At 41.3% G+C, this 27,096-nt stretch overlaps 1 protein-coding gene across 4 annotated transcripts; it reads right to left on the reverse strand.

The window, feature by feature from the left end:
- LOC131234304 (G patch domain-containing protein TGH) lies at positions 1 to 25,526 on the reverse strand. Of its 4 annotated transcripts, XM_058231083.1 has the most exons (17): positions 25,239 to 25,526; positions 15,829 to 15,919; positions 15,647 to 15,741; positions 15,401 to 15,501; positions 14,496 to 14,557; positions 14,330 to 14,404; positions 12,908 to 13,068; positions 12,089 to 12,164; positions 11,903 to 11,989; positions 11,677 to 11,754; positions 7,563 to 7,722; positions 5,797 to 6,286; positions 4,914 to 5,213; positions 4,275 to 4,400; positions 2,357 to 2,578; positions 1,095 to 1,964; positions 1 to 558 (listed from the first exon to the last, which is right to left on the reverse strand). In XM_058231083.1, the coding sequence occupies exons 1-16, from the start codon at positions 25,371 to 25,373 to the stop codon at positions 1,116 to 1,118; spliced, it is 3,108 nt and encodes a 1,035-aa protein (XP_058087066.1). In that variant the 5' UTR covers positions 25,374 to 25,526; the 3' UTR covers positions 1 to 558; positions 1,095 to 1,115. The 4 variants fall into 4 exon arrangements, with proteins under 4 accessions (XP_058087066.1, XP_058087065.1, XP_058087067.1 ...); XM_058231082.1 differs by lacking the exon at positions 1 to 558 and having other exon boundaries at positions 979 to 1,964; XM_058231084.1 differs by lacking the exon at positions 1 to 558 and having other exon boundaries at positions 979 to 1,964; positions 4,914 to 5,201; positions 25,239 to 25,525.
- Positions 25,527 to 27,096: the final 1,570 nt, after the last annotated feature.

Here is a 27,096-nt window from a genome sequence, read left to right on the forward strand (position 1 = left end):
TCAGAAATAAACATGGATTTTTTGGGTGGTACGCCGCTTCATTTCGATGGTGGTGCACCAAAATTCCATGAATTCTACGGTACATACCAGGCCTTAGTGATACATGGTTGCAAGCCCAGTGGTGCAAAAACATGAATTTGAAATCCACAATTCCATTGCACAGGAACGGAAAAAAACTGAAATCCAGAGGAGTTACATGGCACCGAACCTGACAATGTGTAGTCGTTCTCATACCCACACAGTTTGGTGATCTAGACCATGAATCAGAGGCGGCCCATCATGTGGACGCACGATGCCCCCAACAAACCTCAATCCAAAGTTCGTCCTCTCTCTTCAGATGCGCCTTCTTCCACATTTTTTTTTTTCCACAACTGTATATTGCAGCCAACCCACTTGCGGTTTGGGGTCGTCGAAGAGTTCTTTGGGGCATGGTTACTGTGGTGGGCCCTTAGATCAATAGTCTGGAATACCAAACAATGGGCCCCACATGTACAGACTAGAATCTTGAGGATACCATCCATGAATTCAGGTCGGCCAACATACAATTCCTCGTGCAACCTGATGCATCTTTTCTTTTCCAGGGGCAATTTGCATCCATACATCTGGGCTTTGCTGAGCGCAACACATATATACAATAAGCTCCTGTACACACCACACATGTGCCGTGCCATAATGGCACATAGGTGCCAGTTCTAATCCATCCGTCGGGTGCATGTTTCCAAAAGATAAAATCTGGTCCAATCAGCCTGTAGGCCCTAATTGGAAACCAGTACATCTGTTTTACTAATTGTGGCCCACCTGACCAGTGGATCAACCTGATTCTTGGGCTAGTGAATCAATATAGCGGTGCCATTCTGGATGGATTGAATCTTGGACCTACCGTGCCATGGTGGCACACATGCAGTGTATACATCAGCTTTATTGCACACGCGTGTAGGCCTAGCAAAGCTCCTAAACATCAGCTCATGAAAGAATGAATAGAGGAATTTAGACATTTCCCCCTTAAAACTGGAAGGGAACCATCTCCATCATAACTTTCCATAGAGTAAATAGGCAGAGAGCATGCACAACCTTCTAAAGAAATATAAACAAACCTCTCCATACGCTTGCTTGACTCAGTGATGCTTCCTGTGGGCCTCGGATCTCAACGAACCGGATTCTCTCTCCTTGTCCCTTGATCTCCTCTTCTCTCTCCGTTCTTCTTTGTAATCCCTGCCGGACCCATGATGCGAAGTCCGGGCAGGAGAGTCCTTGCTTTTATGGGAACGGTGCTTCGAGCGCTTCTTACCTTTCCGTCTCTTTTCTTCTTTCGACCTCGAACGGTCTCGATACCTGGACTCATCAGATGAATTGCTGTCTGACAAGCTGCTGCTGCTGCTGCTTCGACGTCGTCTTGAGTGTTTTCGGTGTCTCTTATCATCTGGCTCCATTTTCTCAGGTCTTTTATCATCTGAGTCTGTTTTCTCTGGTCTAGATTTTCCGACTTTGTGCTCCAAATAGCCACTATCAGTCGCCTTGATCCAGGTAGGTGTGCTCAGGGATCTGCTTCGTGGGTTGTCATAGTTGAGTCCATTTCCATCGACAGATGCAACCACTTTATCAATCTCTCTTTCAAATGTTTTGCTAGACGAAGCGCCTTGTTCACCATCAGTAGCCTCTTTTCCTTCCAAAAGCTTATCGGATGCTTTGAGCGTGGGAATAGATCTATCATTCCCTGCTGAGATTTTGATGTCGGCAGCGCTTACACTTTCCTTTCGAGGAGCAGATGTCTTGCCCTGATCTAATGAGAAGAGTGAATCGGTGGGGACCTCCAGGCCTAGCTCTTTACCCAAGGACTCGAGAAAATCCCCAGCTATCATACGGTTTAGAGTCGAACTAACTCCTTCGGTCTTCTTCTCAGCATCATCCGCTTGGTTGATGTGTGTGTTCTCCTCTTCATCATCTGAATCGTCAGAGAAAATGGCCTGCATTGACAGTGATTTTTAAGGAGCATTAGAAATAGGAAAGAGGCATGACAAGGGCATGGCCATACAAACAAGGAACTATAGGGTACTAAGCCTCAGAAAAAAGTATATTTGGCTGATGCTTTCAATTCAATACATGGAACCCATGGACTGGTAATCTAGACCGTCGACCTGATGGGCTCACCATGGATGAGGCTCCCCAATAATCCCCCAGAATGGAAGACTATAACTTTGATGGATGGCCCGCCATTTGAGATTTAAGAAATAAAAAATAAGTGGAGCAACACATATCAAGGGCTAGGATCACAAGCATGCATGCACATGCACCCATGGGCAAAATAGATGCATGCATGCAACGTAATTGTATGTTGGATGAAGAAATCAGGGTATACCTTATAAAGGTCAACTGGCCTCTGAACGCTTGCATTGTTAGGCTCAATCTCAGTTTCCTTGCCTGTTTCTTGTTCAAAAAACTCCCGTTCTTCTGACTGAGATACTGGCAATGGTTCTCTCCCAACAGCAGCAGCAGACTCTTCAGTCTTTGTGGTTTTGACAAGGTCTGGTATAAAAATGAGTGAATCCATCTTGCTCCTCGCTCTTGGTGGGGCTGGGGGCTGCAAATGGCAACAAACCATCTGGTTAGCTCTATTTGCATTTCAGATATATATATATATATATAGCAGCACATTAGCACATTCTGTGGTCACTTAAATACGCCATATCACTTAATGGAAGTACAAAAGCTAGAGATGTCTTTGCATACAAAAACGGTCCCATCAAGTATTGAACAAGACCATCTAATACAGAACATGGGGATTAGTTTCTTCTCGCATAGCCAGTCAGATGACTTGGATCAACCAACCATCATGGTTTTAACATGGTTGCCCATGAAGAGTGTGAAGGACTGAGTGGATGATCTCTATTCATGATCGAACTGCCCCACTTGTCTAGTATATATGAATTGCTCAGAGTATTTAATTAAATATGCAACCCACACTGAGACAAATCATTGGACAGGCAAACTACATAGGTGTGGACCCAATCAGGGGTACACATGGGTCATGTCAACCTGATGGGCATTGGAACCGGCCTGATTATAAAGGGATCTGGATTTGAAATTGGAGCCACTGTGCAGTTCTGCATCCAAAAAATGGCCCCGATTATCAAATGGGTCGGGTCTGAACCTCTTAAAGATGACCCCATCAACCCATCATAAACCAGAGTTCTAAATGGGTCAGTTTCTGACCCTCTTAAAGATGACCCAATCGACCAATCATGAACCTAAGTTTTAAATGGGTCAGATTCAGACCAGCCAAAAAATGGACCGAGCCAGACCCAACCTATACCCGATCTTGAACTGACCTTTCAAATTCATTCAATCAAGGTAAGTAAGGCAATTAACTAATATCTAGAAACCTAATTAAAAAAAATATGTAGTAGGATGCTTGATGGGATGAATCTATGCTAGATAGGGAACTTGAATGTAGACCAATAAAGCTTCAACCTAACCTTAGACAAACAGGTAGGGCTTGGATCCTCTTAAGTCTAGACCTGACCTGACCCAGCTTATTTGGACTTGAATGAGACCAGACTCGAATGTTACACATGTATCGTTCCCGGGCCTCAGTCTGAAATCCAGACTCAATAATTAAACAGGTCAGGCCTGGAACTCCCTTTGACCGGCCCATTTGCACCCCTACGGCCCTACCCCAACAAAGAACTCAAAGACTAGTGCAGTTTCAATTATGTATATGTGCAGAAAGGTAGCAATAACGCCCTTCACAATCATAGAAATAATAGCCCATAACCACAATAGCCTATAAATGAAAATAAGGGCATGAATGGGGGGCCTCCAAAAATGTGTCGGTAGGATTATTTTCTGCGAGAAACTGATAGCATGTTTAAGGTCTCAGAATCTCAACGGCAACCTTTTTTTCTTTTTTCTTTTTTTTTGAGGGGGCGGGGTGGGGGATTGTTCCACTCAAAGATCTGCCTAAATGGAGATTTGGGGACGCATCTGATACACGCCCAAACTTACTGGTTTGCAACACTTCCAACTGTTAAGTGGGCCTGGCGATGGACTGGCCTGGGTTGAATAAGGCCCAGATTTTGAACTGGATGGGCCTGCCAACCAGGCCAGGCCTACTTAATATGCCCGGCCTAATCAATATATTGATTTTGCCTGGCCTAGGCCTGGCCCATCACCGGTCCTGTTAAGGAAATCAATAGTTAACCATATGGGAACATGAAAAACCATCTGGAACAGAGATATGGGGAAGGAGTAAACAAACAAAGCACAAACTCCAGTACCTTCCCCATGAATGGGTCGATGATATCAAAACGCTTGCATAGAATTGGTGCAGGTCGCCACTGATACTCTTCTCGCTGGGGATACCTTTTCTTTGCTTTTTCTTCATTTTGAGGAACTTTGTTTTGCTGCTTGTACACATACAAAACCAAAGCTTGAATCCAAAGCTCAAAACTTATAATAAAGGGACATGACTTTACTTGCAAGTTGTGACTAATGAGCACATACATAAAGATTTGCTAAGCCACAATGCCAAAATAGGCCTGGCCCATCTACATGAAAGCACACTTACCAATAGAGCATATGTCGGTGAGATCCAACTGGTTCATAAGGTGGGACACACTGTGTAGATACCCTTGCCCAAAAATCAGTCCAAGTCCACTCCTCAGGTGGACCAGTGTCCAAAACAAATGATCATCTAGAAAATTTTGTTGTAGCTGTCCATTTGTTTTATATACTGTCTGACCTGATGAGTTGATCTACCTAATTTTCGGGATCTACAGTATCCATTCCATCCGAAAGGCTGTTTTAAACTTGCATAGCTCTGCCCATATTGGCACATATATTGGCAGGTGGATGAGCAGGGCTACACATGCAAGTTGCTTGGCAAACCTCCAAATAAGGGTAAGGGTGTCTGTTACCTCTATTCCACCAGATACAAACTGCCCTTTTCCAATTGCTAGCAGCTCCATAAACTGTTGATTAGCAGGGAGATCAGTTGCCATGCTCCGCTTCCCCTTCTCAATTGTCTCAGCTGCTGCCTCAAAGTCCAGTCTCTCAGAAGCACGGTCATTTTCAGACATATGACTATTTCCTGAAGTGTATGTAGACCGAAGACCACCCTGATATTTATCCTTGAGAAATTGCTCAAACCTTTCTTGCTTTGCAGGATCATTTTTGAAAGGTTTTGCAGCTTCCAGAGTCTCAACCTGTGGATGAAACTGATCCAAATTTTAGCTTTCCATGAGAATAAGCAGTTGCACTTTAACAAAAAGTCTATACAGAGGATGACAATCATTTCATCTAATGGAGGATGACGGTGGCAGTGGATTGTTGGAATTCACCCGAAGCTACTGCTGGAGTGAGATGAGCCCTGCTACAGTTACTTACAAGGGTAGGATTTCGATTCTCGAATGATACCAATTACCAATCTCACACATGCCAAGCTGACATGTGCATGCAAGAGGGCATTCATCAAGCTGATGGCATATTTAGCATGGCACGAAAAACCAGGCCAGTCAGGTCATCAGGCAGGCCACACTGGTATATTAAATGTTACCTGTTGATCAACTCACTTTAGCCACACTTTTTTTCCCTGTACGTGCATAATCCACACCATGTCTGGACTAGCCTGATTTCCAGTCAATGAACGTGAGAAGTTGGGCCCACCTGATGACTGACTTGGATCTTAGGGGAGAATTGATCTGAAACCATACTCCCCTTAGTAGCCACTGTATTTCCATATTGAGATATGGGGAATTGGAACTGGAAACAAAATATGGAAGAAATGTGGAAGTTACTAACAAGAGATGCGGGATTTGTAAATGTTTCTGAAAGATTGTATTGAAGATGAACAACATCTGTAGAAGCAACAGATGAACTGGAATCCTTGGAGCTTCTTTCCAAGGGCCTTTCCGCAAGAATTCTTCCACGGGTCTCTGCCGTCATCTTCTTCATGCTTGGTTTGGATTTCACATCTAGCTGCTGCTTTCGCTGATCAGTGTGCTTTTGCTGCTCCTCCCACAGCTTTCTTGCATAAAAATCATGTCCATCTCCTCCAGTAAGGAAAGAAAATAGTGGATTGCTCTTATTCTTCTCTCTGGATAGATCTTCAAATAATTTGCCGCAGCGCGTAACCAAAGTTGCAAATCCCTCAATCAACAGTCTCAAATTATTATCCTCTGGAGGAGAAACCTCTCGAGGAGGCGGCTCTGAATACTTACTTTCTATCTCAAGAGGAGCAGGAAATTTGTGATGGGGTTCAAAGTCAGGTGGAATAACTGGAGGATTGAATCTGGAAGACAGTTTGCAGGATAACAGTAAGAAAACATAAATAAATAAAAACCCTTAGAACTACAAAACAAAGGATGTATATATATTTCAAACAATGAATTGCCAATTTACCCTCAGACACAGTAGTCGTTTAGCAATACTATACATTCACACATAGGGGTGAGAATGGATCAAATCTGGGCAAGGTGGGCCAGACTGCAATCAGCCTGTTCATTAATAGGGTCTCAATTCAGGTCCAACTCTTAATGGCCATAATTGGGCCAGCCCTATGCAGATACTCCATTCAAGTAACAAGCTTGTTGCCTATTCTATATGGGCAGACATTGATATATATATATGAGAGAGAGAGAGAGAGAGAGAGACACTCTCGAGTCCAACTGGTTGGACTATACCTCAGGTCCAATCAGTTCAGATTTTGTTAATTTGACTTAATATTAATAAATACTAGAAGAGGAAATGGCAGGCCATCTCTTCGTGCACTGCCCTTTTATCTGGTTCATTTGGGCATATTTGTTGGGTCATTTTCATATTATGTGGTCTTTGCCGAATTCAGTGGACTCTCTCTTGGTTGAGTGGTGCGGAGTGGGGTATGGGAAAGAGGCAAATGTGCTGTGGAGGATGGCACTCTTAGCTATTCGGTGGGCTCTTTGGGAAGAAAGAAATGCTGATGCTTTAGAAATGAAAGGAAATCAGTGGAGGGTACCTCTCATAGGGCTAGAATGTTGGTTGTTGAATGGGCTTCTTGTGTATCTAAATTAAGGGAATGTAATCTTGAGTTTCTTGGCTAGCCCTCAGTCGCTCTCTTGGTGTCCCCTTTGTTTGTAGTTTTTTGCTTTTCTTTTCAAAAAAATTTATCTGTCAAAAATAAATAAATAAATAATCAACAGTGGACATCTCTCTCCCAACTGCTTCCTTTGGTGTGGCCTACCTGAATCATAGGTTAGCCTGAATTTTTGGCCCTTGGCCTAACGTGGGATGACACATGTAATGATCAGAGTGGATTTTACATAAACATCACAGTGAGCTCCATCAAAAATCAAGGGTGGGCTTTCCCCTCTCAACTGTTTCCCTTGGTATGGCCCACCTAAAGCATGGATGGCGCTGAATTTTGAGCCCTAGACCTAAAATTGGGTCAAGCACCTGGTCGCAAGAGTGGATTTCAGAAACACATCACGATGGGGCCCACCCGAGCCAGCCTGTGGACGGTGTTTACAGCTTGTGATTTCCACTACCAAACATCATAGACCATAGGAAATGGTTCAAGTTGACTTTGTTACCTTTCCAACTGGTATTCAGAATTTGATGCAACTTTAAATCCAGAGAGAACACCGGCTTCTTTTTTGCCCAATTGCTTCTTTTTATCCCTGTTCGTTTTATCCCTGTTCAATCTTGAAGGCTCTTCATCTTCTTCAACGTATGTCTCCTCAAATTCAAAACCTGAACAATATGTTATCTTAGGAAGGGAAAATCTAGATCATCATTATGGAACTAAGATACAGTAAACTCACCAATAATATTGTGTCATGTTAGATTTATACTTACAGAATAATAAAATAAGTTCCTAAGATTATTTTGGCATGTTTGGTCTTATGAAGAAAGGCAACACTCAAGGGTGGGTTAGAGTGGTTTAACAATAGGAATGAGGCAAGCATTCCCTTTGTTTGAGCTTAGTAAGATGAAGGCAGATGCCTTGAAAATGATAATCAAGCGAGAGAGATCTAGTGAGAAATCGGAGTATGAGAAAAGTTGGGAAAAGTTGGGGTGCCAACACTGCTTCTCAACAAAAGAAATATATATATATATATATATATATATAGAGAGAGAGAGAGAGAGAGAGAGAGAGAGAGAGAGAGGGAGAGAGAATTTGTTTATCTTATTGCTCGAGCTCAAAATCGTCTTTACTCTCAAGGGAAATACTGACATACGTTGTACAATTATCATTGAGAAGGTAACAGGCCCAAAGTTTCAATCAACGGAAGTTTTTACTTTCAAATAGAGAATGTAGAAAAGAAAAAATAACAAAAAAGGAAGAAAGAAGGGCGCATTGGGTCCGTGCCATATAAAAGGCCCGAAGGTGCTTGCTTCTAGGCTCCGGTTGTGTGTTGGGTCAAATTATTTTAAAGGTGCTAGGAGCCTTCGTGGAAGGTAGGCAAATCCTAGACAGCTCGTTAATTGCAAATGAGATAATCAACTCTCATCCTAAAGAAGGTAAAAGAGGAGTGGTTTGCAAGCTAGGTCTAGAAAAGGCTTATGCTCACGTGGATTGGGGGTTCTTGGAGCTACGGTGGATGGGGTTTGGTGCCAAGTGGAGAAGCTGGATGCATAATGTATAAGCTCAACAAGGTGTTCAATTCTAGTCAACATATCTCCCAAAGGCTTTTTCAAAGCATCTAGAGGTCTAAGGCAAGGGGATCCGCTATTGCCGTTCCTCTTTGTAGTTGTGGTAGAAGCTTTGAGTATAATGTTAAGTAGAGAGGTTAATGAAGGCTTATTTGCGAGCTTCAAGGTGAATAGAGGGGATCTCCAAGTTTCTCACCTCGAATTTGCAGACGATACAATTTTATTTTGTGAACCAGAGGCCTGTCAGATGAAGAATCTCAAGATAGCTCTCTTGGTTCAAAATAGTGTTAGGTCTTTCAGTTAACCCTCTGAAGTTGGAAGTGTTGGGAATAGACCTGTCTAAAGAGAAATGAGGTCCCTCACTCTTGTTTTTGGGTGCAAGGAAGGGTCTTTTCCTACAACGTATTTAGGCCTTCCCCTTTGTATCAAGAAGGTTAGGAAGCAGATGTGGGATCTGGTTATAGAGAGGTTTGAAAGGAAGCTAGCGAGTTGGAAGTGTAGACTATTATCCTTGGGGGGGGAGAATTACTCTTATAAATGTGGCGCTTTCGAATCTTCCTTCATATTTTATGGCTCTCTTCAAGTGCCCAAAAAGTGTAATTAAGTTGGAGAAACTTGGATGGGATTTCCTATGGCAAGGTGGGGTGGATAAGAAGAAATTCCATTTAATGAAATGGGAAGATGCTTGTAGGCCAAAAGAGAAAGGAGATGTGGGTATCCGTAGCCTGGGTCTCATGAATGATGCTCTCTTGGAAAAATGGGTTTTGAGATTTGGGTTGGAGGAGGTGTGTTTGTTGAAAGAGGCTATTATTAAGAAGTATGGTGTGGAAGGGAATGGGTGGTGGCCTAAGAAGGTCTCTTCGCATCATGGGTTGGGTGTGTGGAGATCTGAAGTGAGAAATGGAAGGATGTTTGGATCGGTGATCGCAGGCTTCAAGATATCTACCCAAGGCTTGGTCAGGTGGCAGTAGACTCCAAGATTTCAGTCAGCTGTTGTTACCCTTGTCACGAAAACAGGGGGGTTTGGACTCCCTTATGTGGAAGGGACCCTTTTTTTTTTTTTCTTTGAAAGATGACAACATTTTATTAAGAAGCTCGCCAAACGCGAGAAAAGAATACAACCCCAAAGCAAAGAAAAAGAAAACAACAACACTAGTAGCCGAAGCCATGAAAACCCAACCCACCCAATCCAACATAAACGATTGATGTTGCTTATGACCTCATCCAAACCTTCTGGGGAATTACGAAAACATCGCCCATTTCTAGCACCCTAGATCCCCCAAAAGACAGCCATAAGGAGTCTCCACAAGGACTTGCCCACCCCACCTACACCACCATGCCATGCCTAGAGAAGCAAGTCAACAAACTTTGGCATAACCCATGCAACATGGGCTAGATCCAAGAAATGACCCCACGCTGAAAAAGCGAAACAACAATGGATGAATAAGTGATCGATCGTCTCCTCATTCTTCATGCACATAAGATAAATGTTGGGGAGGACAAGAGCTATTCTCTGGATATTGTAGATCGTGGGGATCTTCTTTCTTCCAACAAGCCAGACGAACATCGCCACTTGGGATGGTGCACCATAGAACCACTGATGGAAAGGAGGCCTCGTCGCCACTGATGAAAAGGAGACCTCGGCAATTTAGAAGGGACCTTCATGATTCAGAAGTAGAAGAATTAATGGAACACCTAAATCAGCTATTGGGGATATCTCTTTTGAATGAGGATGATTCGATTTGGTGGTTGGGATCACCTTCCAGGAAATTTTCAATCACGGCTTTGTTTTCTATGCTTTCAAGTGGCCCATGTGAAGGTGCATACTTTCAGCCTTTGGATCTATGGAGCACCTTCCACGGTTGTGGTATTTGCATGGCTAGTTGGCTAGAATAGAATGTTGACGATTGATAATCTAAGGAAGAGGGGTCTTGTCATTACTAATGCCTGCCCCTTGTGTTGGCAAGATGAAGAATCGGTGAATCACCTCTTCTCACACCGCCCTTTTTCCAGATCAGTTTAGGAAAGCTTACTCGGCCTGTTTGGAATTTCTTTGGTCATGCCAAGGTCAATTGAAGACCTTTTCGGGCAATGGCACGTAAGCGGCCCTAGTAATGGTTGAACCTCACTTTGGAGGCTCTCTCCTTGCTGGGCTTTGGGCTATATAAAAAGAGCATGATAACAGATGTTTTAGGAATGCTTGTGGCAATCCAAGGGGTATCTTTCTCCGGGCAAGATCTTGGGTTGTGGAATGGGCGGCAGTTTCTTCTAAGGAAGAGAGATCTTTTTTATTGGGTTGTAAGTGTTTTTTGAGCATTTTGATTCTTTTTTTTCTTTTCTTGTATCCTTTTTGGCATTGCCGTTCTCATAATAAAATAGTCATCCTTCAATAAAAAGAAGGGAACATTGGGTCAAAAAGAAAATGAAGAGGAAGAAGAAGAAGAAATAATAGATAGAACACAAAAAGAAGTGAGAGAGGTGATAATCAAAGGAATAGTCCCATTTAGAACAAGACAGGAGAAGTGAAGGTGCTTGACAAGTAGATAGCTACAGAAGGTAAAGGTTGTCTGATTTCTTTGTGGGGTATTGCCGACCTTGGTGGGTTATTAATTGCAATGCCAACAGTGGCCTAAAGAACATTTTCTAGGAATGGATTATGCAAATCTAAAATTTACTCCAAGAGACTGCACCATGGATTACAAGTTCAAGAAAATCAACCTATTTCAATATCACTTACACACCAAGGCACTAAGAAATTCATGCATATGCTAACTCTAGAAGTCAGTGTAAGGTTTTGATTACAATAAGGAAAAGTTAACCAAAAAGAAATAGAATATGATACAATCTTGATCAAAGAACAATGAGAGTGAATTTTCAGGTACTATATGCACCTAAGAACCTACAATCTCTTAGTCAACATCAGCATTTGACATTTAGGACAAAATGGTGACATAAAAAGTGATGCAATAACCATAATGAAATCTCTAAACCTCTATTTTGTACTATTAATTACTCGATAGACGAATGGTGATGGCAGTTTCAAAAACTCACCAGAAGCATATATATCCTCATCTTCAACATCAAGTTCCTCAAGTGCCCCAATACCAAAACCAGGAGCAAATTTTCCTGCTGATGACATTAAGTTAAGGAGTTACAACAAATCCCCTTACTACGAGATAAATACATTCTCATGAAAAATTCATAAAGCCAATTGAGAGTAACTTAGTGTTGACAATTGAAGATACTGATAAAGATGCAGATTCAGTAAAGGTCTTACAGTTTGAAGTGAAAAGATTAGCTTTTGCTGAAGCAGCTTTTCTGTGTCCCAATTCTTTGTTTCCAGATACCCGCAATCTTTTACTTTCTGAAAAAGGGGAAGAAACTTTTAAGATGCTGCAATGTTTGAAGCAGTACGCGGAACTAGCATCCACCAGCTGCATTTAATCAAAGGGACTTTTCATACCTCTGAATTCAGGAGCATGCTTGAAAGGATCAAATCCTAAACCATGCAAGTCCTGCTTTGGGTTTAATACAAAAACCTGAAACGAAGATAGGAAATAAGATGGCAAGTTCTCTTTCTGAGCCAGCAAAGTGAAAACAAAAGATTGGATTACAAGCAGTCAAAAACTGTGATGAGGTTAGCCAACATATGGATCGAACTGTATAACTGTAATCTCAATGGATGAAATCATTCAAAATACGAATTTACAGAATTCAGATTTTTGAACTTTCTATGATTTTTGAAAGATTTTCACCAATCAGCGACTTATTCAATAATCTCTGAACTACTGGTAACTCACTCATTCAAATGATTCATAAGATGAACCAGAAAAGAAAATTCTCAAAAAAAAATGACTTAGTTTTATCTTCCTTACCCAAAGAATTTCTAGTTCTTACCAAAATGTGAATTATTTCCAAAGTCAAGACTTTGAAACATTTGTGCAATTAAGCAAGAAGTGAAATGTTTCTGGCGCATAAGTGTAAAATAAAATTCCAGGTAGTAGGGGTTTTTTTTTTTTCTTTTTTCCTTTTGTGGGACCAGTTCCTGGTTGGAAGAATTACTAGGAACTATCAACAAAACAAAATCTGCTTCAAGAGTCAAAACAGAAAAGAAATAAATGATTATATAATATTAACCAGTACCCTTGAACAAAATGCTTCTCAAGAACGGCTTGTAATTTGAAAGCTAACCCACCCATACAATTATTAGGAGCTCAAAACATGAAAGTTTCATTTCAACTCAAAAGGTTGACAAGGAATAAAATAAAATAAAATTACTCACAGGCGTGCTTTGAGAAGCATATACATCATCATTACCATCAGCCGCAGCCCATTCAGTAACAGTTTCAGACTCAGATTTAACAGATTCTGATTGAGCAAGCTGTGGTCTTTCCTCATCGCAAGATAATGCAAGGAATGCTTTTCTAGCTTCTCTTCGTGAATCTATAAATAAAGAACTTGAAGTTAGAAATGTGCTGATTTTGAAGTCTGGTGCGGATTACAAAATATCCACTGTCGAATAAAAATAAATAAATAAATAAATAAATAAACTTTCTTTGGTGAAATATAAAGAAAACTATGAGAGAAATGAATTAGAAGTGTAAATGGGATTGCCATATTCAGTCAATAGGTTTAAATGCCTCAGGAATCAGGATTGACAATGAAGACGACCATATACTTAGAAAATTGAATATTTTGTGAAACATAAAATGACAAATAAAATACAAATCGCATACTTGATACTACTTCAAAACACGATCCTCATAGGTCACACTTAGACATTGAGAACTATTCCATTCATTGAGTGAATAATTCTTTTCATTGCTTCACAAACCACATCAGCTGTTCTATTCACAAAGCAAACAGTTCACCAATTCAGCTAGACATGATTTTGATCTCGACCTAAAATGTCTATGCTGGTGTCTCTGGTACACAAAGTTGGAAAACACAATCATCTGCACACCTCAGCACTCACCTGATAGCCCCCTGGACAAACTGTGGAAAGTGTAGTCAATAGACTCAATACAAGCTTAGATGGATCCCTCTGGGGAAGAATAATCTAATTTAAACTTACCTAGAAGAAAAGGCTGCTCTGCTCATGCTTCGGAATGCATCTAGACAAGCATGGTAAAAATGATTTTTTGTTTCCGATGCCCAAGAAGAATTTAACAGGGATTGATGTCGAAGTGAAACAAGCTACCAGTTATTGACAGGAGAAGCCCTCAATGTGGTGGACCGGTTCCTGCCTAAGGGTAAAACTAGCTTTGGCCAACCTGATCAAGCTTTGACCTAGTCCAGGATAGGTGGATGTTCGCAGCAAGGTTCCATAGGAGACGGCTTGGAAGAAAAACTGCCCCAGAGAATGATTCTTCAGAGGAAAGGCTTGGAGAAGATTAGTCTAGCTATAGGTTCCAAATGAAGCTGGACAAGAAATCATGTCCTCTATTATGGCAGCATATAGATCAGATTATAAATAAAAGAAAATGTCAATGAAATAAAGTCCATCAGTGTAGATCAGTTATCTTTCTTTAAGAAATTAAAGCCATTTGAACTTCCTGATCCATGAGATGCCACATCGAAAAGGTATTACAAATGCCAAACATTTTCACAGACAAACAAAGATCACTAGCTATACAAGGCAGGGGCCAACTTCTAAATGGAAACATGTTGTTCGATGAAAAATGGTAACCAAAAAGCCTCCTACCATACAGCAAGTTAGTACGGGTATCCCTGATTGAATGTCCATGCCGCCATCCCATCTTCAGCAGCAACTTTACACCTACTCAAACAAAGAGGCAGATAGTGATATTAAAATTATGTACAGGAAGTATGGGTCAGAAAACAGTATTAGTGAGATGCCAGAAGCAAACCAATGGAATTTGCCGAAGGAAGAACTAGTTCTTCTGGAACAGGTCCAGGAATAGCTGACGGCCTACAATGCACAGAAGACGAGGAAAAGGAATTTATACATGCACTATGCAGTTAAAAAATTAGAAGAATATCATTTTCTAATGGCCAAAAAAAAAAAGAAAAAAAGATCATTCTGAGTTCTAACAAAAGCTAGTTAATTCCACAATTTTCACGGATTAACCCACATATTACCCAACTTGAGTTATAAGTACGAATGAGACATCCACATTTAAAATATGTACAGGCCCAGTAATATGTATATGCGTGTATGTAAGTAACTAAAGATCATTAAAATACCAAAAGTTACATTAGCATAAGGGAAATCTCAACAGTAATAAAAAACGATAGCTCTAAGGGCTGTTTTAGTAGGAAAAGAATCAATCAGACATTGTAAAAGATACATACTAACAAACACTGTGAAAATGAAGAGAACTCAAAAGGAGGGTAACAAAGTAAACCACAATAAAAACAAATGTAATTTGAAACTTTGGTGGCAGCCTGGCAGGAGATATTCCAAATTCGATTATGCAAGTTATTCGATCAACAACACAGAATGGGTGGTCAATGTTCCTAGTCTTAAGGGTTCTAATCTTTTGTTCTTAGGCTTTTAACCCTTGTTCTGCTATCTCAGCAGATCTGCTTTGTTTTTCTTTTGCATTTTAATAAATCGCTACTTTTGAAAAAAAAAAAACAACACAGAATGGTCACAAGTTTCAGTATGTATGTATGTATGTTGATATATGTGTGTGTGCGTGTGTGTGTGTGGTTGGTGATAAATCAACACAAAATCACTTGTTTAACATTGAACAGAGCCTCTGAAATCCATTAAACCAAGATGATGTGTAAGGTGAGATCTCGAGAAAACCTCTTGTGTTGTTCTTTCTCTGCTTGTTTCCGAGCAAGTTCTGCAGCCGTAAATCCAAATGTATCAAACTGCAAAGATGTTCCCAAGTGGCCTTCCATTTCCTAAGTAAAAACATTGTTGGCTCAGACAACAAAAAGAAATTGTAATCCAACTGAGAAATAAGAAAATCTAAACATGATTCTTTTCTAGAGTAGTTAGAACAAATGATATTTTCAAGAGCTATTCGGGCAACAGAATGGAGCATACCACTTTCTCGTCATCATCTAAAAAATTATACAGGCTCTGTGCTTTCACTTCGGCTCTGTTCTTACGTGATGACGTAAACGTTTGTGGAGTCCATCCTGCATATTTTCCTCAGATGTTCATCACCAGGCACCATTTAGAATGTACACCAAAGAATCTTTTGAAATTATTAAATAAAGATATACCCTCTTTTGATCCAACGGTATTGTAATATCCCGCAGAGAAGCCTCCTGTAAATGCTCCATGGAATCTTCGGCGGCCCTCCTCATCTGTAACCTGAAATTCACAAATTTTCTACATCAGATCCAACGGTGCATAAAATGATGAGAAAACAAACAGCTAATGGACTCTTTTATCTATAAAAAATGGTTTAAGCAATGAATGGACAGATAGCAGGGCTGCCAGTTCTAAGGTAAATGATACCTACACCCCCATCGATTTGCATACACCCATTTTTCATTTTGGAAATTGAAATGGTGCATTTTTCTACTATTTCAATTCTCAAAATGGAAAATGGGTGTCCACAAATTAAAAGGGCTGGGTCTAAATAGTGGCTCCCTTTTAAAAAGCATTGGCAGAACACAACAAAACAAAACATTTCCTATAGCATAGCAAGCATCCATGACCTTGCCACTTTTCTTCCACTTTTGACTGATAATTTATTAAACAAAGGGTCTGTTTGGATTTGGGCAAATGTGTCGCAATTAGTAATCCAAGGCATGTTGTCAAGGTTAGCTGGTCATGGAAATGTTGTTACTGACTAGTAGTTACATCCCTTGTTCGTCAAATACCTTTTTTGAAAGGTGAATACACACACACACACACACACACACTCTTACACCCACACACATACCACATGGGTTCTCTAAAGTCTAACCCATGACCTCATGGTAGAAACACACGGTGTCTACTCACTGAGCCATGAGTTCGTCAGACACCTTGGAACATCAACTAGATAGATTGTGGCACATATGGGAACTTAAAGATTGGTGGGCGGCGCATGTATACATGTGCACATTTGAGATGCGTGCCACCACATTTTTACTGCTTGAACATTGATGGTGGCAAATCGTGTGGGATACTAGAACTTGGACATTCGCACATGTGGCACATTGGAACATGTCATGCATGTGCATGGACAAGTGTAATACTCATGTGCACTGAAAGAATAAGGTGTTAATGACAAGTAGTTCCACCAAAGACACCCAATTGATGGTCTAATAGTCATGTATCCATGACTACTTGTCCAAAAGGGCATTGGTTCCCATACACAAGGGAATTGACAAACCATGGACACGTATGGTTGTCCATGACTACTAGTCGGGACACAGACTTGCCCAAATCGCAGCCCCAAGTCTTTCAGGTAGTGAAGGAGCTTGCCATCTCCTCATCGGAATATCTAACCCATACCATCATTGGATTTTATCTCTGCTGAATCCTGACTGTTGGATAAACAGTTCATTAGCAGCCCACTGTCGAGAATCCTAAGATCATTCAATGGACAAAATTGTTGCAGCATGACCATCCATGAAGGGAGCAACCAGATCACTGTTGCATCACCATAAGGTAGGCCCCGCCTGTATCTTTTGGGTGATCCAATTACTACATAGAACAATACTCTCTATTTAGAAACCCAACCTGAGATACACCCAGATCACACCCAGATCAACATTTCGCTGGATATTGTCAGTGCGGCGCTATGAACTCATGGAATGTTTTGGGTTACACAAAAAATGAAACCCAAAACAGCACGGGTAATTGGCTTTTCCTATTTCCGCTCTGATAAAAGAACTATTCCTAATGGTTCAACTATAACAGGGTGTCAATTTGCAAAAGAAAAAAAAAACGATTCCATGAACCCCCCAAACCACCAAGAAATTTCCCAAATCCAAACATATCCTTAATTTTGATTCAGTTATTTGATACATTGGAGGTGTATGAGAGCCATCCGATGCACACATGGCATGCGTTAGTCATTTCCAACTTCCCAGATAGTGGAACCACTGTAACTAGGCATAGCCACAATCAATTTTATAAGACAATGATGACCACTGATTAATGGAGGTTTGCTCATTGAATTTGGACTGTTGACTACTTTACATATTAACCATTCATTAGATATCCACCAATCAACCACTTAGGATCATTTGTTCAATGTACTTTTGGATTATGAACCATCCACGGCAGGGCAACAATTTGGACGGTTTAATCCGAGTACATTGGTTATGCATATGCCCTTTGATCGCCGTGTTCTGCAAGAGCATTGAAGTTCTTTTTTTCAGCTTTATCATGTAGCAAAGAACCAGATGGGATATGTTAGTGTATTCTAAGGGTCGGGAGAGGGGAAAGGACGAGAAATTGGTTTTGGAGGTAAGGCAAGGAAGAGAGAAAAGATTGAGCAAGGTTCAAATGAGGGGCATACGAGTCGAAGGTAGCACGTGGGGAGGTAACACGTGGGGAGGAGGCACGTGGAGAGAGCACCAGAGACTTCTTGCACGAGTGTTGGAGGAAGGGAGAGAGAAATTGCGAGGTGGTGACGTCAGATCAGTAGAGGGCGGCGTCTCAAGAGGAGTAACAATACACGGAAGGCCACGTGTTGCTACACTGGGAGGAGGGAGAGAGGGTATTCGACATGACGAGCAGCTGTCGACTGGGCACGCGTCTCATCGGGAAGAGGGACCATACCGTCTTTTCTTTCCCCTCTCCCGAGCCCCAGAGTCCCCGAATACCTCTCTTTGTCCTCTCCCGAGCCCCAGAGTCCCCTAATCTACCTCTGTCCCTCACTCTTGCTCATCCCGACCTTCAAATCCCCCCTGTTCCTCCTATCGAACCCATGCAATGTCTGAATCTACCTGGGATCCCCACAGCTATGGCTTTCGACAGCGGCTCCTAGTGCTCTGAAAATCCTTCCACCCCATCCACCCCTTCCTCCTCCCTTGTTTCGCACCCTCATTCCTTGCCTGATAATACATTAGCCTGTTTGTTCTAGGATGACTCAGATATTGGCGTCATTGATGCCCAACATCTCCAGATGCGGATGGCTCTCTCGACAGATCAAGGGAAGGAAGGTGACCAAGATAAAAAAGAAATGCTCTATAGATCTCGTCTGAGGAAGAAAATTCCGAACAAGAAATGGGTTCGGGATGCAATCGGGCACATCGAACGAGCTGTTGGTCTTTCCTTTGGTGACTGCCCAGAAGACTTTGTAGCTCTATTTCAGTGTGTGGAAGCTTGCGGCAAGCACCTCCCAGCTTCTAGATCGTCTAAAAGGCGTCCCTCAAATTCCATCGGCATCAGTGTCTTCCATCCTAACGAAGAGGACTCTCAAAATATCAAAGGTTCCTTCTGTGTAACAGACACTCAAGGTAATCAGGGCAGCATGGTTAACTTATGAAGATTGTCTCGTGGAACGTTAGGGGTATAGGGTCGAAGCAAAAGCAAAGACTTATTAGATTCATGTGTTTGAAGTATCGGCCTGACGTTATCTGTTTTCAGGAGACGAAGACTTCCTCTTTCTGTGACCGCCTTACGGGATCTATATGGAAATCTAAGGACACTAAATGGGTTTCCCTGGATGCGACCAGGAGTGCTGGTGGAATCTTGGTGGGGTGGAATTCTATTCAATGGGACCTCATTTCATCATGGAGCGGTTCCTTTTCGGTGTCTGTAATTTTAAAAAACAAAGCTTCCGAGTTCCAGTGTCTTATTTCTTCAGTCTACGGTCCAACTGCTAATACCTCAAGAATTGATTTCTGGGAAGAGCTTAGCAGCAAATCTCTTTTCTCAGGGCCATCCTGTTTTGTTGGATACTTCAATATGATCAAAACGTCCAAAGAAAATCTCATGGTAATCGGACTTCGTCGGCAATGAGATATTTTTCCTCCTGGATCGACGATGAAGAACTCGTCGACCTTCCCCTTTTGGGCTCTAGTTTCACTTGGTCTAACGGGCGCGCCAACCCGACGTTATCTAGGCTTGATAGGTTACTTCTCTCCCCTGAATGGTTGGATTTCTTTCCCTCTATCTCCCAATCGGCTCTCCCGAGAACAACCTTAGATCATTGCCTGATTCTTCTTTCTGCTGACGACATTAATTGGGGTCCGAAACCATTCTGTTTCGACATCTCCTAGCTGAAAATTGTTGGTTTCCGCAAATTGATTGCAGATTGGTGGCGCGATTTCAAGGTCGAAGGTTTTGCAGGCTTCAGACTTTGTTCTAAATTTAAGATGTTGAAAGCTAAAATTAACTAGTGGAAGATTCAGGTTCTCTCCCTAAGACAGAATGAAACCACTTCTCTCCTATCCTCCCTGCAGCAGATCGATGTGGATATTGAAGACAGTAAGTTCTCTCTTGATATTCTGGCCAGAAGAATCTCTCTCATTCAAGCCTTGTCAGCTAGATCCCTTAAAGACGAAATTTCATGGAAACAAAAGGCCCGGGCAAGGTGGATTAAAGAGGGAGATAGAAACTCGAAATACTTTCACAGCCTGGCTTCTATGCATGCCAGATTTTACAAGATTGGTAGTATTGTGATTGATGACAAACGGGTTGAAGAAAAGGACGAGATCATTGATGCCGCAATTTCTCATTTCAGCTCTCTTCTCAGCTCAGCTCCTCGCAGACGCCCGAGGATTGACAATCTTCTCCTCAACTCCATCTCGTCTGATGATGCCTCCTCTTAAAGTTCCTTTCTCTTTGGAAGAAGTGAACTTGGCCATTGACTCGCTTGGGGGAGATAAGGCCCCTCGTCCAGATGGTTTTCCTATCTTAGTTTTTCAATCTTGTTGGGAGATTATTCAATCTGACGTGATAGACTTCTTAAATGAATTTCATGATAGGGCCAGATTATCTGCTAACCTTGGAGCCACCTTCATCACTCTCATCCCTAAGTTTCAAGGCGCAGCCTCCTTCAACGATTTCCGCCCTATCAGCCTGTTGGGTGGTCCTTACAAGATTTTGGCTGAAGTCCTCACTAATCGGTTGTCAAAGTTTATCAGCAAAATTATCTCTGGTAATCAATGTGCATTTATCCCTGGGAGGCGGATCACAAACGGTGCACTCATAGCAAATGAATGTATTAACGCCGCTCACAGATCGGGTCGCAAATTCATTGGGTGTAAATTAGATATCGAAAAAGCTTATGATCATGTGGACTGGGACTTTCTTCTTCTCGTGCTTACTAAAATGGGCGTTGGGACTCGCTGGAGAAGATGGATTAGGGAATGCATTTCCTCTACGCGTTTCTCTGTAATGCTAAACGGTTCTCCTTTTGGGTTCTTTAGCAGCACTCAGGGTCTGCGCCAAGGAAACCCTCTCTCCCCTTTTCTCTTCCTGATCATTGGTGAGGTTTTCTCTACCATGCTCCATCAAGGGCAGGAAGCTAGGATTCTAGCTGGCATTCCCATCCAGGGCCTCCCTACCCCCATTTCTCACATTCAATTTGCGGATGACTCCTTGATTTTCAACAAGGCTTCTCTGGATAAATTCAGCAATCTTCATACTTCCATCCTCTGTTTTCAGGCTGTCTCGGGTCTATCTGTTAATCTTGTTAAATCCAAGATATTTGGTATAAATTTAGATGAAGAGGAAATTTTCAGATGGGCAGATCTATTTGGTTGTTCTGCGACCTCTCTCCCTTCCACTTTTGTTGGTCTTCCGTTATGTACCGGTGCCCCTCCTAAATCCGTTTGGTATAAGGTTATTGCTAGATTTGATTCTTTTTTGGCAAAGTGGAAATGTCGGTTCCTCTCTTTTGGCGGGCGTATTACCCTTATAAAAGCGGCTCTTTCAAACCTTTCCACCTATTTCATGTCTCTTTTCAAATGTCCGCCTTCAGTTCTAAAGCGTATTGAGCACAAAAGAAGAGACTTTCTTTGGCACAACAAAGGCGAGAAGAAAAAATTTCATCTCGTGGACTGGAAATCTGTTTGCAAGCATTACAATCAAGGTGGGACAGGTATAAAAAATTTGAAGCTCATGAACAGGGCCCTCCTCGGCAAATGGACCTGGCGGTTAGGAACTGAAGATTATAGTCTATGGAACAAAGTTATAAAAGGTAAATACGGACGATCAGTAGGTGGATGGTGGTCTAATGTCTCTTCTTGGTACAAGGCTTCAGTGATTTGGAGAGAAATTATCTCCATGAAAGATCAGGTCCTGCAAGGTGTCGAATTTCAGCTCGGAAGAGGTTCAAAAATTCGGTTTTGGAAAGATTGTTGGGTAGAGAAAATTCCGCTCAGAGACAAATTCCCATTAATTTTCTCCCTTGCTCCAAATCCAGATATCATGGTCGCCGATTGCTATTCTGTTAATGCCGAAAAATTGGTGTGGTCAGTGGACTATAGAAGAAACCTTCAAGATTGGGAAGTCCAACAGTTTGTGGATCTCCTTGAGTGCTTATATAGGGCTCATCCGAATCCTCAAATCGATGATGCGTTGCTCTGGACCATGGATAAGTCCAGCAATTTCACTGTTCGCTCTCTCTACACGCATATGGATCACGCTCCCACCTCCGTTGATTGCTCTCCGATTTGGAAATTCCCGGCCCCTCCCAAGTTTATTGCCTTCGGCTAGCTGGTCACTTTGAAAAAAATTCTAACAATGGACAACCTCAGAAAGAGAAGCATGTGTTTGGTAAATACTTGTTTATGCTGCATGAAAGCGGAGGAGTCGGTGGATCATTTGATGCTTCATTGCCCCTTCATCACTCCTATCTGGGCTGATTTCCATCTCCGCTTTCAAGTCAACTGGTGCCTCCCTCTCTCCGCTTCTTCTTTCTTTTCGGACTGATGCAGGGTTAAGATCGGCAAGAATCAATCCTCTTTGTGGAGAATGGCCCTTCTCACAATTTGCTGGAGCGTTTGGGAGGAAAGAAACAGTAGATGTTTTTGGGATACTTCCAATTCCTTTGATTGGGTGCTCTCTAGAGCTAAAGTGTTAGTCTTTGAATGGGCCACCCTTCTTGTTTCCATTAAGGAGAGTGATCTGTTGTTTCTTGTTTGTTAGCCTTTAGCTGCTATCTCAGCAGTCTCGACTGCTCTTTTTTTTTTTCTTTTTTCTTTTTTTTTTTCCTTTTTTTTTGGTTTTCTTCTTCTTTCTTTTAATGCAATTCTGGTATCTTTCCAAAAAAAAAAAAAAAAAGAACCAGATGGGGTGCACGGGCAGGTCAAAATAATCATTTTATTTCCCACAATCAATTAGGCTGCATTTGGAGATGCACTCAAGCCAAATTTTGAAAATCCAGTTTAGTTAGAAGTGAATGAGAAGCAATCAGTAACATCTTAAGCCAATCTGCTTCCTTCATGCCCGACTTGAAAGCAACATAATTGTAATTTAGAACCAATAACCCTCAATATGGATGATACAGAAAAGAAACCAAAATTTGGTGACTCTTGAGAAAGACAATTTGGTAATTTCGACTTTGTTAGGCTAGCAAATATAATTCAATTCGACAGTGCATACAAATGCAACCACTAGAATCTTGATCATTTATTTCAAGAACAGATTCCAACCCAAGGATTTTCGAGGTCTTTAGTATGGCTTGCATTGAATTGGCATGTGTAGTAGTAGAGCAAAATAAAAGAAATTAGAGAGAAGGGAATCAAAATTTAGTTATTTGACTTATTCCCACTTCATTAGTTTAGGGCATGTTGGACGCCACTAAAAATGGGTTCTTAATGAATTTTTCTCTCAACAGGCCTGTCTGAAGCATGCTAATGACTAGAGTTGGGTATGAGATTATGGCCCACCCAAGCTTCCAACGGAACTAGAATTCCAGATTTAATTAGGTTAGGGCATGTTTGGATAACACAAAACATGATTTTAACACATTTTTCTCTCAACAGGCACTGACGATATTTCAGGGCCTGCTAGAAGCATGCCAATGGCCAGAGTTAGATATGAGATTGTGGCCAACTCAAAAATCCAACTGGCCTGGAATTTCAACCATAAGTGTTCTTTGTGACAGCAAGTCTGATGAGCGATTCGATTTTCAAAGACATCTCAGGTCTTAACACGTGTGAGGGAGGTATCAAGACTAAAGAGCAAGCAATTCTCCCAACATTTCCATGCCACTTGCAAATTTAGCAAAAAATGAAAAATGGGTGGTGTCCAGACACACTAATAAGGTGATGCAACCAAATGGCCACACAAGCCCATTGATCAAGATTTGAAGAAAATGCCCACATCTCACGCGTGCATACTCCACACGTGTGTACAAGAAAAGGACCACCTTCCTTTTTTAGCCGATCATCACTTCCTATTTCTTTCAAATCTCTAGATTAGGAAATCTGCTCTTTCTTTCATATCTTTATTTTAGGCAAGGAATAATTTTAAATATTTTCTTATCCAAGTATCTTCTTATTTTAGGCATTTTCTTAATTAAAATGCTTTATTATTTAGGTGATTTCCTACTTTCATAGATTTTTAGATTCCATATCTTTTATTACAGATTGTAAAGTTGATTATAAATAGGACCTATGGCCTATGGAATAAAACAAGCTGATTAATATTCTCTATATGAAATTCTCTTATTTTCTCTACGGTGGTTGTTGGAGGGAGAGTGGTCTCTAGTTCTAGACTAGAGGACTATTGAGCTTGCTCACAGTCTTCCATTTGTGATCTCTAGCATTTGGCTAGAGGATTGTTGGGTCTTTTCCCACAATCTCTTTCTTTTCTTATTGATTTATTTGTTTTTCCTTTCGGGTTTGCATCATAAGGTGTCGTTTAGCACCCTGTATTGGTGTGTATTTGGAGGTAATTGGGTGTAAATGCACCTTTTTGGCACGTTTCGCGCTTTGTAATCAAAGGTAAATAGAATATGTGGTAAATGAAAGGTTACTTTTTGGTTGTTTTGAATGTGGCTATTTTGTTGTGATTTCAATGCAATTGGTGTGAAATGCCTTTTTTGGCCCTATTTTTAAAGGGAGGAGAGTCGCACGAGTAACAAACGTGTTGTTAGGCTACTAATCCGTCGTACATGTGCCATGCTGATGATACCCCCAAAACAATTCAATTATCAGTTGCATCACTAAAATTACACTAATAAAATGATCCAAACTATCCAAACATTGGCCACCTAAATGGATGGTTAAAAAAATATTGCAAGTCGCTCATTTGATCCACCTGAGGCTCAAAATTTTCTCATTTTGGGGCAAAGTATATGTTTCAATGGGCTTATTCCATTATGTCAAATATCACTTACGTACACTAATTTGGGATATTCAAGCTATTTAGTTAATCGAATTCAAGTTCATTTGAATATACTAAAGAATTCCAATGCATTCCAATTACAAGCATCCAAACATAATTTTTGGATTCTAGCACATTCCAATTACAAGTTAACAAAAACAACTGAGGATTCCAATTCACATTGATTCCATGGTAATTGTGATTTGGATTCCAATTCATTCCAAATACAAGCTTCCAAAGGAGCCCTGATTTAAACCGGATTCCACAGTCCATCCAAGCGCAGCCCTTGAAAAATTAGCCATTTGTTTCAATAATGGTTCGAGTTCATGGAATTGAGTTCCCAAACATGAACATTGCATCGAAACGAAATACACGTGAAGTAGATAGAGAGAGAGGAGAAGAGAACCTCTTGCTTCCAAGGAGGGAGGCTGCGCATGTTTCCGGCGGCATCTGCAGCTGCCTTTCTCTTCCGGCTCGTCAGTTCCTCTTCTCGCTCGATCGGTGTCCCGTAGAAGATGAAATCTTCATCGTCGCCGTCCATTTCCTTCTACGGGGAGAATCGGGACCGTAGGTCGAGACGAAAGGAGGGATTGTTTCGAGCTGATTAAACCCCAATTTGGAATTTCAGAAATGGGAGTTTTTAGGGCTGTGAGGCTGTGGTACGAGGCGTATTCGAACTAGAGAAAAATAATAATAATAATAAAAGTATTGCTGGGGGCGATTCGCGCGACGAGAGAGAGAGAGAGAGAGAGAGCGGATTCGTGGCACGCGCGACTGCGTTGCGCGCGTGTGACACAGATCATCCGTAGGTGTGCCAATTGGGCCGGGCTTGGTTGCCCTAGCCGGCCCAACTGGACGCGGAACACCAGCCAGCGACTGGGTGTCAAAGCTCTTTGGTCTGTTCCCACCATGATGTGTGTGCTTTATCCACGCCGTCCATCCATTTTTCGGATCATTTTAGGCAGCACTCAAAAATAAGGCACATCTTAAGCTCAAGTGGACCACACCACAAGAAACAGTGGGGAGAATGATGTACACAGTTGAAAACTTCCTAAGGGCCAGTGATGTTTCTTTGTCATCCAACCTGTTAATAAGGTCACATAGAACTGGACATGAGCTGAGTTAGCTTAGTTAAATTGCTTGACTCGGCTCGAAAAAGCTCGATTCGACTCTGTTTGAAAATGAGTTCGAGCTGTGTTAAGCTGAATTTTAGAGCTTGGAAAAATTTTGATCTTCGCCTAGCTCAAATAGATCAAACCTCAACTTGAATCGAACTAGTTAGTGACTCAGTTATTTTGATATTAATGTTGCTCACCGGGTATTTGATGGAATGCCTCAACTATATGTTGTTTTGGGTGAATACATTCTCCGTGAGATTAGCCAATGGTGAGGAAGGTATGGATATAAAACAAATTATTATAGAAAACAAAAAGTAAAAAAAAAACAAAAAAAACAAAAATCAAACATTATATAATAAAACTAGCCTTGGATCTTGATTTTGATGATGCCTATTAAGTATTTGATGAAATACCTATAAATTGTTGTTGTTGTTTTGCAAACCTTGAGAAATTAAAGGTGCACTTCATATGTTTGAGAAAATGCCACATAAGCTCAAATTTGGCTTGAATTAGCCTGAGTTGCTGACCAAATCGAGCCAAGTTGGCCAATCAAGCCCGAGGACCAAGCCGATAGATTTATCTATTTTTTGTTACATGTGCACTCAAACCCCACACACACACTCACACTACGGTGGGATTTCACCACAATGAGTATTTGAACCCATGACCTTAAGTTGGAACTGTTATGAGTCTACAACTAAGTCATGGCCGCATGGGTAGGGACCCACAGCGAAATAGATGTATGTAAGGATATTTAGCAGGTAAAATCTAAGCTTTAAATGGCTTTGTGGGTAAAATCTAAGTGATCCATAGCTAAAATGCAACGCTTTACCAAACCATTATTTCCTTTGTTTTAAATCCATCATTTCCTAAACCTAGTCTTGCATTCCCATGTTACTAATTGGAAAAGGAAGAGAAAGAGAAATTGAGTACATGACAAAAGGAGATGTAGATAGATAGATGGCGACAGTTGCAGGCTATATGAAAAGAACGAGGTAGAAATAGGACTAGGTACTAAGTTACTTATGTATGCTTTTATCTTACTGAGTAAACTCTATTAGGCCCATTGTCAATGCATGTGGTTTATCCACACTGTCCATCCATTTTTCCAGCTCATTTTAGGGGTTAAGCCCAAAATTGAAGCAT

Source organism: Magnolia sinica, chromosome 19, assembly GCF_029962835.1.
Source record: "Magnolia sinica isolate HGM2019 chromosome 19, MsV1, whole genome shotgun sequence".
Classification (NCBI taxonomy): Eukaryota; Viridiplantae; Streptophyta; class Magnoliopsida; order Magnoliales; family Magnoliaceae; genus Magnolia; species Magnolia sinica.

Coding starts and splice junctions, on each gene's coding strand:
- LOC131234304 (XM_058231083.1), bottom strand. CDS start 25,373: ATGGACGGCGACGATGAAGATTTCATCTTCTACGGGACACCGATCGAG. Junction 13,069..14,329: donor CCGTACTAACTTGCTGTATG/GTAGGAGGCTTT, acceptor CTTTATTTATAG/ATTCACGAAGAGAAGCTAGA. Junction 7,723..11,676: donor TGAGGATATATATGCTTCTG/GTGAGTTTTTGA, acceptor CATATTGTTCAG/GTTTTGAATTTGAGGAGACA.